Here is a 17,652-nt window from a genome sequence, read left to right on the forward strand (position 1 = left end):
TCGAAGGCGACCAACGTCTACTACTCGACCGTGAAATTTGCGTCGCAAGAGGGATCGCTCGACTACATGGAGGAAACACGAGAGTGTTGCTGACAAACTTCAGCCAGGAGTTCAAGCACATCAACAAGGGCACGACGATCGCATTCATCGAGGAAATACAGGAAACCAGCGATGCCTTTGTGCTCTCGGATTCTGTTGCATCTACCCCGACGACCGCAGTTCCCGAGCCAGACTTCAACATAAATCCAAGTCTCCCCGTGATTAAGCAGCAACAGCTCAGAAGTCTGCTTCGACGATACAGAGACTGCTTTTCGACGTCATCAAGGATTCGACAAACACCAGTCGCAAAGCATCGCATAATCACCGAAGAGAGCGCTCGACCACTACGCCAGAGCCCTTACCGAGTTTCGACGCGAGAACGCGAAGCTATAAGACAACAAGTCGACGAAATGCTGCGCGACGACATCATCCAGCCGTCGAAAAGCCCGTGGGCGTCTCCAGTTGTTTTAGTGAAGAAAAAGGACGGAACCCTACGTTTTTGCGTCGATTATCGTCGACTGAACAAAATCACGAAGAAAGACGTATACCCCCTCCCACGGATAGACGACGCATTAGATCGGCTCTGCAATGCTAAATACTTCTCATCGATGGACCTCAAGTCTGGCTACTGGCAAATAGAAGTCGACGAAAGGGATCGCGAGAAGATCGCCTTCATCACGCCAGACGGCCTCTATGAATTCAAGGTTATGCCATTTGGACTGTGCTCGGCGCCTGCAACGTTCCAGCGCGTGATGGACACGGTTTTAGCAGGATTGAAGTGGCAGACCTGTCTTGTTTACTTGGATGACGTCGTCGTCTTCGCCGGAAATTTCGACGATCACCTTAAGCGGCTTGCGACAGTATTAGAGGCCATCAAGTCATCAGGGCTCACCCTGAAGCCGGAAAAGTGTCGCTTCGCTTACGATGAGCTTCTATTCCTAGGCCATGTCATCAGCAAATCTGGAGTGCGCCCCGACCCGCAGAAGACAGCTGCCATCGCAAAGTTCCCGCAGCCAATAGACAAGAAGGCAGTGCGCAGATTCCTTGGCATGTGTGCCTACTATAGGCGCTTTGTCAAGGACTTTTCGCGCATCGCGGAGCCGCTAACACATCTAACGAAATCTGATGTCGAGTTCAATTGGGAAACGCCGCAGGCCGACGCATTTCAAGAACTCAAACGACGCATGCAGTCGCCGCCGGTACTTGCACACTTCGACGAGGACGCCGATACTGAAATCCACACTGACGCCAGTAGCCTAGGCCTCGGTGCCGTCCTAGTCCAGAGGAAAGAAGGACTTGAACGGGTGATATCGTATGCTAGCCGGTCGCTGTCAAAAGCGGAAAGCAATTATTCTACGACTGAAAAGGAATGCCTCGCCATCATTTGGGCTACAGCTAAATTCCGCCCTTACCTCTATGGCAGGCCATTCAAAGTCGTCAGCGACCACCACGCGTTGTGTTGGCTAGCTAACTTAAAGGACCCTTCCGGACGGCTGGCGCGGTGGAGCCTCAGACTACAAGAATATGACGTCACGGTAGTATACAAGTCCGGAAGAAAACACTCCGACGCCGACTGCTTATCACGCGCCCCAATCGATCCCCCGCCGCAAGACGACGTGGACGACGACGCCTTCCTTGGGATAATAAGCGCGGAAGACTTCACTAAACAGCAACGAGCAGACCCGGAGCTAAAAGGCCTCGTCGAGTATTTGAAAGGGAACACCGACGTTGTCCCTAGGGCATTTAAGCGCGTGTTGTCTTCGTTCACGCTACGAAACAACCTGCTCGTGAAGAAGAACTTCTCACCGGTCCACGCCAGCTACCTTCTTGTGGTGCCGTCAGCGCTCCGTCCAGAAATACTGCACGCCCTACACGACGATCCAACCGCTGGGCACCTCGGATTCTCCCGGACGCTGTCGAGGATACAGGAAAAGTATTACTGGCCGCGTCTGACCGCCGACGTCGCCCGTTACGTCAAGACATGCAGAGACTGTCAACGACGCAAGACACCACCGACAAGGCCAGCAGGATTACTACAGCCGATCGAACCTCCTCGTCGACCATTCCAGCAGATTGGGATGGATTTGTTGGGGCCGTTTCCGATGTCAACATCCAGGAATAAGTGGATCATCGTGGCGACGGACTATCTCACCCGCTATGCTGAAACCAAAGCTCTACCAAAAGGCAGCGCAGCCGAAGTGGCGAAATTTTTCGTCGAGAACATCCTGCTGCGACATGGTGCCCCAGAAGTCCTCATCACCGACAGAGGAACGGCTTTTACAGCAGAGCTCACCGAAGCCATTCTGCAGTACAGCCAGACGAGCCACAGGAGGACAACTGCCTACCATCCGCAGACGAATGGTCTCACGGAGCGCCTGAACAAGACCCTCGCCGACATGCTAGCAATGTACGTCGACGTCGAGCACAAGACGTGGGACGCGGTCCTGCCGTATGTCACCTTCGCCTACAACACGGCGGTGCAAGAAACAACAAAGATCACGCCATTCAAGTTGGTTTACGGCAGGAACCCGACGACGACGCTCGACGCCATGCTGCCGCACGTCACTGACGAGGAGAATCTTGACGTCGCTACCTATCTCCAGCGCGCCGAAGAAGCCCGACAGCTCGCCCGCCTATGGATCAAGACCCAGCAGCGTACCGACAGCCGACACTACAACCTCCGACGACGCTTCGTCGAGTACCAGCCCGGCGACCGTGTTTGGGTATGGACCCCGATACGCCGGCGAGGACTCAGTGAGAAGCTGCTGCGACGCTATTTCGGACCCTACAAGGTCATCCGACGTATTGGCGCACTAGACTATGAGGTCGTGCCAGACGGCATTTCACACTCACAGCGGCGCCGCGCACGATCTGAAGTGGTCCACGTGGTGCGCCTTAAACCATTTTACGGACGCTGATTAACTTCCTTAGTTTGTTGTTTTCTTTGCTACGCGTGCTTTTCTTTGTTACTTTCGTTTGTTACCAGCATCGGGTCGATGCTTTTTAAGAGGGGGGTAATGACACGTGTACTTATCTTTATCGGGCAACCACGTTTCGCCGCTTAACAACTGTAATCGCACAGCGAGGGACGCGACTGCATGTATCCGACGTTTCTGGAAAGTTATCGACGCTTCTATCCGCGTGTCTGTTGTCGCCGAACCTTGTGTTATCAGATTTTATCGCGTGACACGAATGGTGTAGAACTTTGTGGAAGACACGCGGGTCCCATCAGTTAATCTGGAACATTCGACGACTGATCTATAAAAGCCGACGCACTTGACCCGCTAATCAGTTTTCCGACGATCGCCGACCGTGTTCGCCGCTATCGTTGTGCTATAAGTGTAGCCTGTTTTTGTGGGCACAGGTTCGCCCAATAAAAGCTAGTTTTGTATTCCACCGTATTGCTTCTTTCTTCACCGTCACTACCACGTGACAATATCAGGCTTGGCTATCATTTGATTGTGAATCTAATAGAGAAAGATCAACTCACGTGTCCATCAATACGATGACATCCTTCGGTGAACTGGAACCGTCTATAAACCTGTGAGGCAAAAAATGTTCTCAGCGAACATATTTAGAGCTACGGCAATTAATTACAACTAACATCTACAGCTATAGTCTGTCTCATCAGCGATAAAACCCCAGCCACGATCTCATAGTTGTTTGCCGAAATGACCATTTATCCGTGCGTCCAAACTTAACGTAACTGAATTTAGCTTAACTTACCGGACTGAATTTAGCAGCTTAACTTACCGGACTGAATTTAGCTTAACTTACCAAGGTCTCATTCGGACGTCGAACAGGTCGGGCTTTCCAGGGGCGACCTTCCAACGATTTGCTGAAATGCAAAGTAAATTGAAATTCAGAATGCTCTTTATATTTTGTATTGACTTATAGGTCATTGTGTAGTCGGACAAGAATGAATGACACACGGCGAACTATATGTAAAAAATGCCCCCAGAAGAAGATATGCCCGTAAAAAATTACAATTCAACCAATTTTCGACGTTGATTTAGGCGTAACCTGAGCTTCTCTACGTAATGTTCATACGCCTGTCATGAGCTATCTTCTTTCTTTTTTTTTTTTACCTTAAGAAACTAGAAGTACGACAAAATATATGTCAGACGTGAGAAGAGTGATAGTTGAAGAATCCTTACGACCATTTATCTAATACATGGTGAGATCTTCCAACCTCTTAGCTGACATTATTCAGTGATAGCACTCTGTTTGTGAGACATTAATATATTTGCACCGTTTACCGGTGTTCTCTATTGCTAACAGAGAAATTTACAACGACTCTCACAAACAAAGGAAGCCCCACAGGCGCTTATCAGTGATACTGTGCACCATATCCTAACTACACGTTGCACAACTTCACTAGAAACATAACCGCAGCGTTTCCTGAAGTTTCTCGTAACACGGCATATACCACAAAAACACGCGTAACTTCAAGGAGAATGCAAGTAAATTATCATTGAAATCTGTGAATCATGTTGGCTTCCTTCCGAGAGCTCGCACAAAGGAGCGAATTAGGCGCGTGGATTTCAATGGCGTTCGGTTTCAGTAATCATTGAAAACGGCCGTGTGACGGTGGTACTGGAAGCGTAACGAACAAAACTAATTGTTAAATTTTTCAGTTTATTAGTCGATGAATACAGAGATTAATAGCGGACCTGTAGACGATGGACGAATCATTAAATTTCTAACTTACACAAAACTCTCTTTCCGCTCACACACTTCTTGGAACACTACTCGATCGCCGCATTAATGTTGTTCTTGTTGTTTCCTCAACCCGTCGTTCTAGTTCTCCTCACGACATCCATCCTCCTCTTTCCCGTTCTCCATTTTCAATTCTGTCTTGCTGCTCTCCGTCTGTCTGGTCATCTGAGTGCGCCTCGAGAAGGCATGCCTCCCAGTACGACAGCCACCACCAGATCTTTAGACAGTATACATCGAAAGCTAAAAATACATATACTCGTATATATACATTTGCCTATAGGGATTTCTTGCGCCTTATGGCATGAACCGGCAACTGAATTAACGTCGCCGAGAGTGATAGATGAGCGCAGAAAACTGCTGTAAAGTGCGCCGAGAATGAAACAACCCCTCGAATCCGGCGACTGCCGCGCATAGTGTCCCATGAGTAATGGCGAATGTCGATGCCGGCGAGCTATAACGCCGCCTGCCATGGCGCCGGCGGCTTTCCATGCGTGCACACTTGTTCGGCGGCGCGGTTCCACTCCGTGAACCAACAGAAGAGGCGCACGTTGAGCTCCGGTGGAGACTGATGATGGAAGAGAACATTAACGCGCCCGCAGGAGCCGATCCCTGCGCTTTCGGCGCGAAGGATGTCCTCCTTTTCTTCGGTTCTTATAACCATCCTTTCTCACTTCTTTGTTTTCTTTAGTCGATCACCCTTACTCTCCATTTTCTTTTTTTTTCATTTATTCTGTTGCATACTCAGCGCTGTGACTCACTGGTTATGGCGTGGTGCTGCTTAGCACGACGTCGCATATTCGATCCTCGGCATATTCGATCGGCTGTACTCCGATGGCGATGGTTTGCAAAGGCGCTTGCGGGTGTACATTTCCTTGCTGATTCCTACTACCGATTGGCATTATATTAATATATGTCGTTATATGTTATTATATATTTTATATTACTATATATTACCGATTGACTATTGAAGAGATCAAAAGCTTAAAGGTCAGAGGCTGCAACAGTGGGATTTAATGACATATTGTGTATTTGCGATAGCCTTTCGTCGTTCTGCATTTATAATATGTTGAAGTGCCAACAAGGAAAAGACATTCAACGTAATATATAAATTTAAACTTATGCTACATTCTGACAATTGCGTACCCATTAATGGTCATAACAGGAGAAGCAGACCCCATAAGGTTCGTCGTCGTCGTCATTGTGTTTTTGTCGCCTTTCCTTTTTTTCCCCCCTTTTTTTTCTTAAGTACTTCGCAGTGCTCGAGTGCTGCATTATTCTTGCACTTTCGGCCGATAGCACCCTTACGCTTCAACGGAGCAGGTTATCAATGATTGCTCAAAATATTGTCACGTGGTCGTGACGTTGAATAACACAGTAGCAGTACTGTGAACGACAAAACTAACTTTTATTGGGCGAACCTGTGCCCACAAAACAGGCTACACTTATAGCACAACGATAGCGGCGAACACGCTCGGCGATCGTCGAAAAATCTGATTAGCGGGTCAAGCGCGTCGGCTTTTATAGATCAGTCGTCGAATGTTCCAGATTAACCGATGGGACCCGCGTGTCTTCCACAAAGTTCGACACCATTCGTGTCACGCGATGAAATCTGATAACACAAGGTTCGGCGACAACAGACACGCGGATAGAAGCGTCGATAACTTTCCAGAAACGTCGGATACATGCAGGCGCGTCCCTCGCTGTGTGATTACAGTTAAGCGGCGAAACGTAGTTGCCCGATAAAGATAAGTACACGTGTCAATATAATATGTGACCAGAAGCGGGTTGATAGACGTCCTTTCACAGTAACGCACGTTCTTGGACCGCGGCCATGCCCTTACAAGTGTTCGTCAGAGCCAACCTGACCTCCCCCTCCCACTTTTATTATTTTTTTTTTGTGGTTACAGAATAATAATCTCATGGTCTGCATGCAAAGCACTGGCATTGCAGAGCTGTTGTTGTTACCTGAAAACATGGCTCGTACACACGAGGGAGGATTGGCCACACTGGATGAATTAAAACGTACACCCAACAGCATACTAAAATGATAAAGGTGAACATTCAGAACGAAGCATTCGACAAATAACTGGTAACACAGATTTTGAAAGCACCTATACATAAGCTAAATAAATAACAAATGAAAATAAACTGAAAGCTTCACTCAGCATAGGTCGTCGTCTTCTTTTTTTAAAATGTTCATGTAACGGCAACGCAGTCCATTCCCAACTGCACGTTTATGCTCGATCATGGACGCTGTGTGATGGGTGACTGTCCCAACTGCCGGACTGTGCTTCCAGTGTCAGTATATAGTGACACTGTTTGTGTACTTGTGAGATGTGATCGTGTGTCCACTCCTTACTCAGATTTTTTCTTCTTGCTTGCTTTTCTTTTGTCTCGTAATTTCGGATTGTGGTATAGCCGGCAAAAAAAATGTCTGTACATTTTCGTACATTAAAAAAACGTAAGAACACATTCGTCACCTAAAAACATTGGAAGCTTTTGTGCCACTGCGCCATCTTTGTTCACGTAAGCCAGGAGGGCGCACTGCTCCTTCCCAAATGTCCCGTCCCGACGAGCCCACGCAGCACGCTAGACCGTTAAGTCTCCGAGTTGCTTTCACTTGTCTGTTACGCTGTACTCACGTTGCTTGCACCTGAGCCCATAGCGCAGGGTCTTGCCGTCGCGTCGTACGCGAGGACACGGAGAGAGAGAGAGAAAACAAGGGACGTATATACATCAGAGCTGGTTGCGCTTCCCCTCCTCGGCCTGGCTCGCCGACTGCTTCCAGAGACAAAATCGATCAGGCTGACACGGTGCTCCGCTGTGCGCGGCGCCGACGAGCTTCGATTGGAAACCAGGCCACTGCACGACTACTTTTGGCGGCCGACCTTTCCCCACACGCTCGGCCAAGCCGCACAAAGAAAGGTTGTGGCCGGCGAGGCATAGGAAATGCACCGCCCCCGCCGCCGCCGCTATCAGCGCAGCCACAGAGACAGCGGCGATATCGTGATCCTTCTCCCTTTCTATCTTTTCTTTCTTTCTTTCTTTTTTCTTTCTTTCTTCGTTTTATTTTTTCCTTCACTTTTGCCAGAGGTACCACGTATTTCTGACGTCTTTCGAAACGTTAAGGTTCCATCTCCTTCCCCGTTACCGGTCGGCACTTCTTTTCTGGCTTAGCTTTCGTAGTCTCGCCGGTGTTAGGCCGTGCTTGACCCGTTTTCTCTCTCTCTCTCTCTCTCGCTCTTGCTTATTAATTTTTTTTATTTTTTTTTATCTGAAGGGCAAAACGTTTGAGGCTCATCAGACTTCGAGTACGCCAGACAGGTCGGGCTGAACGACAAGACAGATGATATTGGGAAGGCGAGCTCGTCATCTCCCGCGAACTCTCCTAACGCATTTTCGCGGACCTCCGTGGAGAGACAGCAAACATAAGATAAGGAATTAGAGTTCCCAAGGAGTATAGGAAAAAGCAGGAACAGACGTTAAGACAAGGGGGTTAGCCAGTTCCCAGACCGGCTGGCTACCCTGCGCTGGGGAAAGAGGGCAAGGGGAATAAAAGATAATAGAAAAGAGATATTGCAAAAAAAAAAAAGGAGTGAACTCACATTTGAGTTACGTGGTCCAAACATGCATAACAGAAGGCTCCGAATTGAGTTAGACTTGTGGGTTTCTTCAACGAGCCTTCAAAAAACCCGGTATTCGTGCGAGTTCTTGGCAATCCACGGCCATCGAAATGCGGCCGGCGTGGCTTGGAGTGTATACTAACTGAAACACCTCATCTGAAGTATAGATCTGCGTAGAGCAGGGCTGCCATCTTCACCTTCCAATAAAACTCTTTCACTTTGTCTCTTTCTCTTCACAAGCTCGAAGTGGTTCGTGGCAAGCGTTTACCGCGGATTTGACGATTTACCACAGTGCGCTTAATCGAGCGCGCACTCGTAACCGTCCCTCACGCATCCCCCGTAGTCATTCTCCCCCTTTCGCAAGTTACTTCCAATTTTCAGCACTCTACGGCGTTTAGTTCAATCGCGTGTTTGAGCTTGCGTGTCTTTCTTTACACGTCGCGTATTTGCGCTGTGCGCGTGTGCGCGCGTCTCTCGTTTACGTATGCACATGCGTGTTTGCGCGTGTTGGTTTACACTAGAACCAATGCATTTAGATGGCTTTTCAAGCGCTACTATTGTCGCAACAAGAACGTCACGGAAAGAAAGTTTGTTCGCTATTTCTAAGATGTTAAAGTTGGCTTCAAACGGTGTAATATTGATGCAAACTTGAATTGTATGATTTAAGCGGGCATACAAGCGAATGACACGAAAGCTCTCAGAATTCTAAAGATGTCGTGAAACTGTCCCGACAGCTGTTTCTTTTACGTGTGTGGATGCTCTACCCGCGCTGCTTTGCCTAGATAGAAGCTTCGTCTACCGTTACACAAAGTGGTTCACGTGGTTCTGCGAACCCTCGCTTTCGATAATGAATAATGAAACTTACTTGAATACGCCCCCCCCCCCCCCCCATATCACCGTTGAAAAACGAATCTAAACAGTTTACGAGTTATCTGTATATTTCTTTAAACCGTTTCGCTTTCTTGATTCTTGTATCTGTTTTATACACTTGAAACGTCCTACAATTTCTGTAAACAAAAGACATTCGCAAACTTATATACGTCAGTACGTTGTGGTGTCGAGGCTCCTGAGATTGTTTGCAGAAAGTCAACAGACATGAGTTGTCAAAAAAGATTAGTGCTATAGTGGTTTATGTACAATCTACAGAGTCTACAGCGAAGCGTCCGTAAATGTCATGTAAGGTGCCGAAATGCGCTTTTGTAAAGCCGTACACCCTGCCGCTCTCCATAAGGAGTAAGCTTTATGCGCGTGCTGAGCACGTACCTGGGAACATCCGCATGTACCCGACTTTGCTTCCGAAGTACTGCCACAGGAGATCCGGGTCCTTCTCGGCATTCTGTCGAAAGGCTGCGTCCAAGGCCTGCGACCACTTGAGTCCGTTCAGTACCTCGGCGTCTGCGAGGGAGTGACGGTCACACCTTCCCCGACTCCTTCTACTCGGTTTTTATGCGAAGCATACTAGCCGCACAACCACGCTCTTCCTTGCTGCGCCGCGCGCGGCCGCGTAGCTACCATATGACGTCATAACAGCTGCAAAAGCGGAGGCTCAACTCGTGCGCTCGCTTGTGGCCGCGTAGCTACATAGCCGGGTCTCAGCTCGTGCGCTCGCCTGCATGAGTTGTTTCTTCGTCTAGCCGAACCAAATATAGCCAAGCAACAGCAGTTAACCAGGCTAAACAGTGGTTCAGCAACTAAAATAAAGGCTAGTATGCTTCGCATCCTGGGCTTAACCTTAGCTAAGCCACAGCCATTTTTTTTTGTTTTTAGCGAAGCTGTTAAGAGGAAGCTTTAGCTCTGGCCCAACTCCGATGCGGCCTATTCATATACATGTAAAACGCGAAAACGTTTTTCTGAGATAACCCCTGGGCCGATTTTAATGAAATGTGTTGCATTTGAGAGAGAAAGTAACGTTCTAGTGACTGTTAGAAACGGAATTCCGATTTGGGTCATGAATTTGGTTAAAAAGATTTTGAAAAATTCAAATGTTTGGAAAAAATAGAAGCACGAAGTTTACAAATTCATATATTTGCATGAAGAACAGACATCGCGGTTTTGTAAACGGCGTCCATTAGATCATTGAAAGCGGACGAATTCGATGTCATTTTTTATCTTTCGTGAATTGGTTAAGTTGTTTACAAAGGTTCTGCGAAAGCTGTATTTTCATATTACTAAATTTTTGGAGATTCATGTGTAACACATCAATTTTGTCCGCTATAGATGTACTATTACATGCAATTCACAGAACGGTATTATCGCTTTTCCTTGTTGAGTTACAGAATTGTAAGCTTGATAGATTCGTTTCTCGAAAAATTTTTATTTTTGCCAATCTTTCATAAAAGATTGACGACCTAAATCAGAAATTCGAGACCAACAGTCACTAAAATTCGTGTTTTTATTTTAAATGCGACAAACCTCGTCAAATTTGGTGCCGTGGTTGCCGAGAAAAACGAATTCTCCTTTTACATGTATTTAGATAGGAGCACCCGAGCTAAAGCTTCCTCTTAAGGGCTGCTTTCCCCACTGTCGTGTCCGCGTGTAGAAAAAATTCGCGAATATTGCTCAATGCCGGGACGACCCGCGGTGTAGGTGCAGTTCGCCATTAAGGGGCCCACATACACAGCTTCGCTGGTCATCCTTCTTCACAGAGTGGAAGGGCACTGTTTTTTTTTTTTTTTTTGCTTGTCGCTTACTGAACTGGGGCCGAATAGAAGCTTTTCATTCGCGAGTGCTCTTTAACATTGGCTCATCACCCTTACTAATGATATGAGCTGTCAAATTATTTTTCTTTGTCTTTTAAGTAGAAAAAGACGTGAAGTTTCTTGTATACCACGCTACATGTTGTCATCTGCAGGATTAAATATTTTCTCCACATTATTGAAACAGAGACAGCATAGCTGTGTGAACATCCCTTTTTCTGTGGTTGTTAATGCCATTGGCCTCATATTCACAACAACAGCAAAAATTATTCGCTCGAATCCTTCGCAAGAACGCATTGCAGCCAGTCGTGACATCGGACACATCATTTGTGAATACGGCCGGCCATTCAAAAAGAGTGCTTATGAACTAAAAACTGTGTGAATTTGGCCACTTGTTTAGGACGCATGCAATAAAACTATAATTACGGTAAACTCTGTCGGTAGGTAAATAAAACGGCAAAAACTGGTAAATCGTGTCCCAACTACCAGAGCATCATCGTTCAGGCATTCAGCACATTCATGTGCAGACGCTGTCGTCAGCACGCATTTGCGAAACAGGCATAACTCGCTCAATTTCCGCCACTCTTGCGAAATCTAAATGACGTGCGGCCCGAAAATCTTCGCGTTTTACGCAAGCTGAAGTATTCAGCAGGTACTGCTGTTGCTCTTTCACAGACGACTGTCTCCGAAGTTCTGTATTTTAACAGTCACTCGATCAAACGTCGACCCGGTGGTATAGCGTGACTCGACTGAAAGCAAAGCCTTCAACGTATGGTAGTGAGGGGTGAACTTCATTACAAACCAAACCAAACACCTTTATGCCTGTTTCAATTGCAACCTTCCCCCATTAGGTAGTAGCATGGGTGTAGCCACCAAGGGAAATGTCCCGGGGCGGAAACACTGCTTCTAAATCCAGAACACCTAGCCGCGGGCGCGCTCTCGATTTCTTTATTTGCCACACGACTACGTACAACTCTACTTCGACTTTTCAACAAAATCGTTCGAAAACCTGAGGAGAAGTATTACGTAGAGCATTGATGTATGTTGGTGATGCCATAGACGCTTATCTTGGAGCTTGTGGCAGCCTTACCGTTGATACCGAATGCTTTCAGGAATGATCGGCTTCGGTTCAGTAATTGCAATCTGTGTTCTTAAGTTATTTCACAATAATATTTGTGAGATTTAATGAACCTAGTAGCCATTATCGAATGGTTTCTTATGTCCACTGCTGTTGTGAATTTCCGCTGACTACAATTATCGTTATGTCTCGGATCCCTCGTTTCTTAACCATTAGAAACAGTGCCCGCTGATCTTCCCGGCATATACATTGCGCCTCAATTAACTTCTAGTGTGCGAACGGGTTTCTATAAGCCCCTAGATGATAACTGAAATGAAGTTTTACTGTACAGCTATACCTGTTTAAAGCTACACTAAACATAATCTTAAGTTTTGGTTTGTTTGCTTTCCAAATTTCGATTGAGATTCCGCATCAACGTAAAAGCATCGCGTAGTTTGTAATTAATGTTGAGGCGGGAACAAACTAATCTCCATCACTTTGCGCGGCCTCTACGCTGATTTAAACGCACGTTTCTAATAAAACGCGGGTAAACTATTTTTTAATATATATGTACGCCCCGTGCTCCCGATAACCTGGGCATAACAGCATACAGTTAGCGAGAGGCTGCTGATATGTATTACAATATGTACTGCAGGAGCAGAGATGAGGCAACGGCTTTGCAATAGGTTTAGTTAGGCTGGTTTCGTGGTAGCTATAGCGTTCCCGAAAAATGAGATGGACGAGAATGCGCCTGCCCGTGGAGGACTCGGCACATGAATTCCTCTTTGAGTACAGCCTCTCCGAAGTTCACACGTGATGCCAACTTGAAAGATGCAGCGCCCTGTCTGCATTCTCAGAAATACACCTGCTCACAAACCGCTTCACTAGAGCGGATATGAGTTCAGGCTTCCGTGCAAGACCCTCCGCTCCGGAGCTAGTCTATTGGTTTCGAACTCATTTCGTGGCGCTATGCGATGCGAAGTCGAGGTGCCATCTAGGGCGGGCATCGTGTACCATAGAAGGCCGCATTTATATGGAAGCCAACTCCGAGTTTCAGAAGGAGCCATTGATTAGAAGGGCTCGAGATAGGGCCGTATCTCAGAGAGAGGGAGAGGGGGAGAGAGAACATCCGACAGCACCCACCTGGACCCTGCGAGCCCTCCTTCCCCTCCCTCCGTTTCGCTTCTCGAAATAAAAAACTGTGGCTACGAGCCGCGATCTCTTTATTGCTATACGCTCCCTTTTGAGGCATGAGTGGTTGACTATAGTAAAAACGAATAAAACACAGCCAACAACTGCTTTTTTTTAACGACCATATTGTCCCTCAACATTGCTACAATCTCACGTAACGCATGTGTTCTTGACTGCTTCTGTCCTTTACCGTAGTTGCTTGACTCATACGTATTGTCAACGCGTGCTATTAGATCAGTAGCGCAACTAATGTACCACATCTCGTGTTCTGCCTATCTAACATGACTAAAACATCTATTAACCCTCGGGAATACAAGTTATTTATTTATTTATTTATTTACTTATTTATTTATTTATTTATTTATTTATTTATTTATTTATTTATTTATTTATTTATTTATTGAAAATGGAGAGTAGGATAAATACAAGAGATTCCCACCTTCGTCGAAGATCTCCAGCGGGACGTGAACGCCAGAGTAAGTCTCGTTCACGAAGCGGTGAAACTTTTCGCTGTAGCGCAGCGTGCCGTCGCTTTCCGTGAGTTCTTTCATCAGGACGGCGCCCACCTCGTCCCGCTGCACGGGGGAGAGAAAAGGTCCCGTTTACGACCTCTGACGTCGGTGCGGTCCGTCGCGCTCCGCCTTTGTAGGCTATAGTTACAGGTGTGAGAGTGCGTGCCACTTTTTTGTAAAGCAGGACAATATTGAAAGCAAGGGTTCCTTCGAGTCATCACTAACGTTGACAGAATCAAGCGCTTCGCTGGGTGTGCGGTCTTACGCTTTTCTCTGTCCTCTGTGTTTTCGTGCAAGGAGCAATTACTGTAGGAATATGAAAACGCAGGGGCTGGAAACAATGATGGCGCTGAAAACATGAGCTCTTGCATGTCGTGTTGCGCGCGATGGAGTAAGCGTGAAGTGTGAACTGTAGAGTAAGTGCTACTTTAAGTAAGTCAGTCATAGTAAAGAAAAAGCTGACGAAGATAGTGCCGCAGCCGAAACATTAGTAACTAAACATGATTTTTTTTATATGTGTGGTCCTTATTTCTAAACAATATATATCTAAAGTCACCAAGAGCTTGATAATGCACACCCGACGATTATGGGCCAGGTCCTGCACCGCCAAGATGGAGTTGACACTTACCCTGTACTAGTGTCCCGAATTTGAAGTAGAACTTAGGACATTAATAGATAAACTCAAGTGCAAGGCGGCACCAAACTCAAAGGCAAGCGATATTTTGTTTCCGTGAGGACATTCGATATTTGGAAGGGAGGTGCATCGGCTCCTCCTAAAGTTTCTCCATCATGCGTGGTTGGGAAGTGAATGGGGAGCCGTGAGGGGATCCTTGCGGTTTGGAAAACGCACAATGCATTGCGCTTGTGCATACCTGGTGTTGCTAGCCAAACTCCAAAGTGTTCCAAACCGTATCGCGGTTGACAGGTGACGTTCTTGCGAAGTAATTGCCGGCAACTTTTGCAACGCTAGGTCCGCCTGCAGCAAGCCACACGCCTCCTCCTTCTTCCTCCTCTTAAATATATATATATATAGAATTTACTCGAGTGGCTTCTGTCGAGACTGTTTTACACTGAAACGCAATGGATTGTCCTGATCCAGGGAGCGAACGAATCAGACAAAGTTCGAGTTCTCTAATATCAATGAAATTTTTTGGTTAGATTGAAACTTGAACGGAGGCTTCATGCAATGCTGCTCGCTTGTTTGGCAGCCACCTTAAACACACTTTATCATTACATCTGTCCCTATCTGCATCCAATGAACATCACAATAATAACGATATCAATGAAGAAGTCGGTAGTAGATCATCAGAAATTCTAAGCCGCCGAGCGTTCAGAACGAAAATCACGAGAGTGGCCCTGTCCTTGTCTTCGCTAAATTATTCACTTCGCCCGCATCCGGCACCAATGTTATGGCCTTCTTTTTTTTTTTTCTATACGCGGTTCCATGCGCATCCTTGCTTCTTCTCGATAATACCGTGCAGCAATGCAACGCTAATACTTACGCAAGCATACTAGGGGGCCAGATAGCCAAAGTTACGCGCAAACCGTACTGTTTCCTTACTTCATGGTGTCTTTGTGCTGACTAATCACGGTAAAAGCAATAAAATGCCTACGATAACCTCTAATCACGGGGCGCCTTTAGCAGAGGGCCGTGCTCTCACACAGCCACTTTCTAGTATACTTTCTCGCTCCGTTTTGCTCACCGCACGGCAGAATGCAGTTAAATGAATCCGTGCAGGTCTTCCTATCGTCTATAATTATACGTTTACAGTGTGGGCACTAGTACGTGACCGTCATTTCCAACGTAACAAGTGTGACAACTCGTAATTGCGACAGGATTCTTGCCAATTCGTTCCAGCGCCTTCCGTCGCCATGTCATCGTTTTATACCCTCTTTTGTCCTCTTCTTGTGTTGCACTGTAACGTATACCTGCCAGTCCTCCCGTCACATCTGCCTCATGTAGCTTGGCCAGCCGTAACGCACTAAATGCGACTAACGGCATGCGGGTGATCGAGAATATGTTGCCTTCGACAAACAGAATCGATGTAGTTAGCCTACACTTCGCTGGCTGTTGAGGCCTTCAACCAACGCTGCGTGGTATTGCCGAGACGGTGCAGGAACGAGTCGGAGGAGGCGGAGAATCACCGCGGACTCGGACCGCTTGCCCGAAGCGAGGACGCACTTTCACCGACTTCCCCCATCTCCGGCGATAAGCGCTGCCGCTTCGTTCCGGACGCATGCCGCGTGCCCTCTCTCTGCTGTTCTCTGCTCGGGCGGTCATTCGTTTGGGCGGCGCCATACATCAGCCGGAGGCGGTATAGCCGTAGACGAGCAGCGGGGCCGACGAAGACCCCTTTCGTTGGCCCTGGCTTTAGACCCGTGCCGTTTCTTCCTTTTCCTTTCTTATTGTGCACGTTTTTTTTTCCCCTGGAAGATGCGGGAAGAAATGAAAAGCCCTGTCCTGTTGGTGCCGATACCGACGAGGCCCGCCATGATGAATGGCCGAAAGCGACCATGACGAGGGATTCCTTCTCTTTTTTCCTCTTTCTCTGCTAGCGTGTGAGCGTGAACGCTAACCTCGAGAAATGAAATAAGCGGACGGCAGCACACGAGGCAAAGAAGAAAAAAAAAACGACGATAGAAACGGGTTAGAAGTGGCTGACGGCGACCACAGAGAAGCTGCAGCTCTTGCCCCTCGCCTTTGGTGGCCGATGCAGGTTGACCCGCGCTATCGAGTTCCTCTGAGCGGAAGCATGCGTGCCACAGGAAGAAAATGATAGACGACCTGCACGTTTGCACTCCGTTATTTCTTCTTCTTCTTCTTCTTTGTGTCAACTCTACGAAGTCACAGCCTTGCAAGTTCGCTTGCTAACACAACTTGAGCAAGTCGGATCAAGACGCTACGAGTCCCCCGCCTATATCGCGATCCCTTCTTGTTCCGCGTCCGCTGGCCTTACCGGTGGAATGCGCTACGTTAAGAAACTTGGGGCCACTTGCAAAAAGCAAGTGGCAATAACTTGACGCAGGCTAACTTGACGAGTGACCGCTGTAAAATCTTTCTAACACGCATTATTTCTTTGTCGTTAAACTTATTCTTCTGCAGTAATATCATAATCACTTATAACAGCTTACTGTAACGGGCTCGTAGCCTTCTTACGCGTGGTTAAAAATTGATCCACTGGTTAAGTTCATCGTGCAAAAGACTCCCGCACTCAAGGCCTTGGCATTGAATTAAAAAAGAATGCAAATTCCCGGGTTCGACGTGCCAGAAGCGCAATCTGATTACGAGGCACGCCATGTAGTTGGGGACTCCAGATTAAATTTGACTACCTGTTGTTCCTTATCGTGCAACCAATGCCGGGAACACGGGCGTCTTTGCATGTCGCCCCCATCAAAATGCGGCCACCGCGGCGGGGATTTCATTCCGCGACCTCGTGCTTACAGCGACATACACCGAAGCCACTAAGCAATCAGGGCGGTAGGCATTGAATTCAAATAGTTTGCTGCCCTATGTAGCTGCAGGTGATGTGATGATGTATGCACAATCGTAACACTTTTTCTCAGTTTGTTTGTATATTTGTCACAGTGCTTCTTTTGTGTGTCTCACAGAAGCACAATGTGACAAAAAAAAAGAACAAGAGGAGTGTGCTAGGCAAAGAAGAGAAGAAAGTAAGTGTTCCTACCGTAGCTCCTACATAGAGCTCCCAACTTGTCAAGGAACCAGAAGACGTGGTTGAGAAGAGAGCATGAAACCAATGCCCATTATTTGATGCCTGCTCCTACTTTCGCGAACGCAATAGGCGTTAACCCTAATA

At 47.2% G+C, this 17,652-nt stretch overlaps 1 protein-coding gene across 2 annotated transcripts in view; it reads right to left on the reverse strand.

Annotated features, from left to right (window-relative positions):
- The window catches only part of LOC126521796 (voltage-dependent calcium channel subunit alpha-2/delta-1-like), a 156,285-nt gene that overhangs the window by 33,595 nt on the left and 105,038 nt on the right, over positions 1 to 17,652 (reverse strand). For both annotated transcript variants that reach the window (XM_055066215.2, XM_050170494.3), the window contains exons 5-8: positions 13,765 to 13,900; positions 9,645 to 9,776; positions 3,817 to 3,877; positions 3,530 to 3,580 (exon numbers count right to left, since the gene is read on the reverse strand). In XM_055066215.2, coding sequence (XP_054922190.1) covers positions 3,530 to 3,580; positions 3,817 to 3,877; positions 9,645 to 9,776; positions 13,765 to 13,900 — 380 coding nt within the window. The remainder of the gene's footprint in view (positions 1 to 3,529; positions 3,581 to 3,816; positions 3,878 to 9,644; positions 9,777 to 13,764; positions 13,901 to 17,652) is intronic.

The sequence above is a fragment of the Dermacentor andersoni genome, chromosome 6, assembly GCF_023375885.2.
Source record: "Dermacentor andersoni chromosome 6, qqDerAnde1_hic_scaffold, whole genome shotgun sequence".
NCBI classification, from domain to species: Eukaryota; Metazoa; Arthropoda; class Arachnida; order Ixodida; family Ixodidae; genus Dermacentor; species Dermacentor andersoni.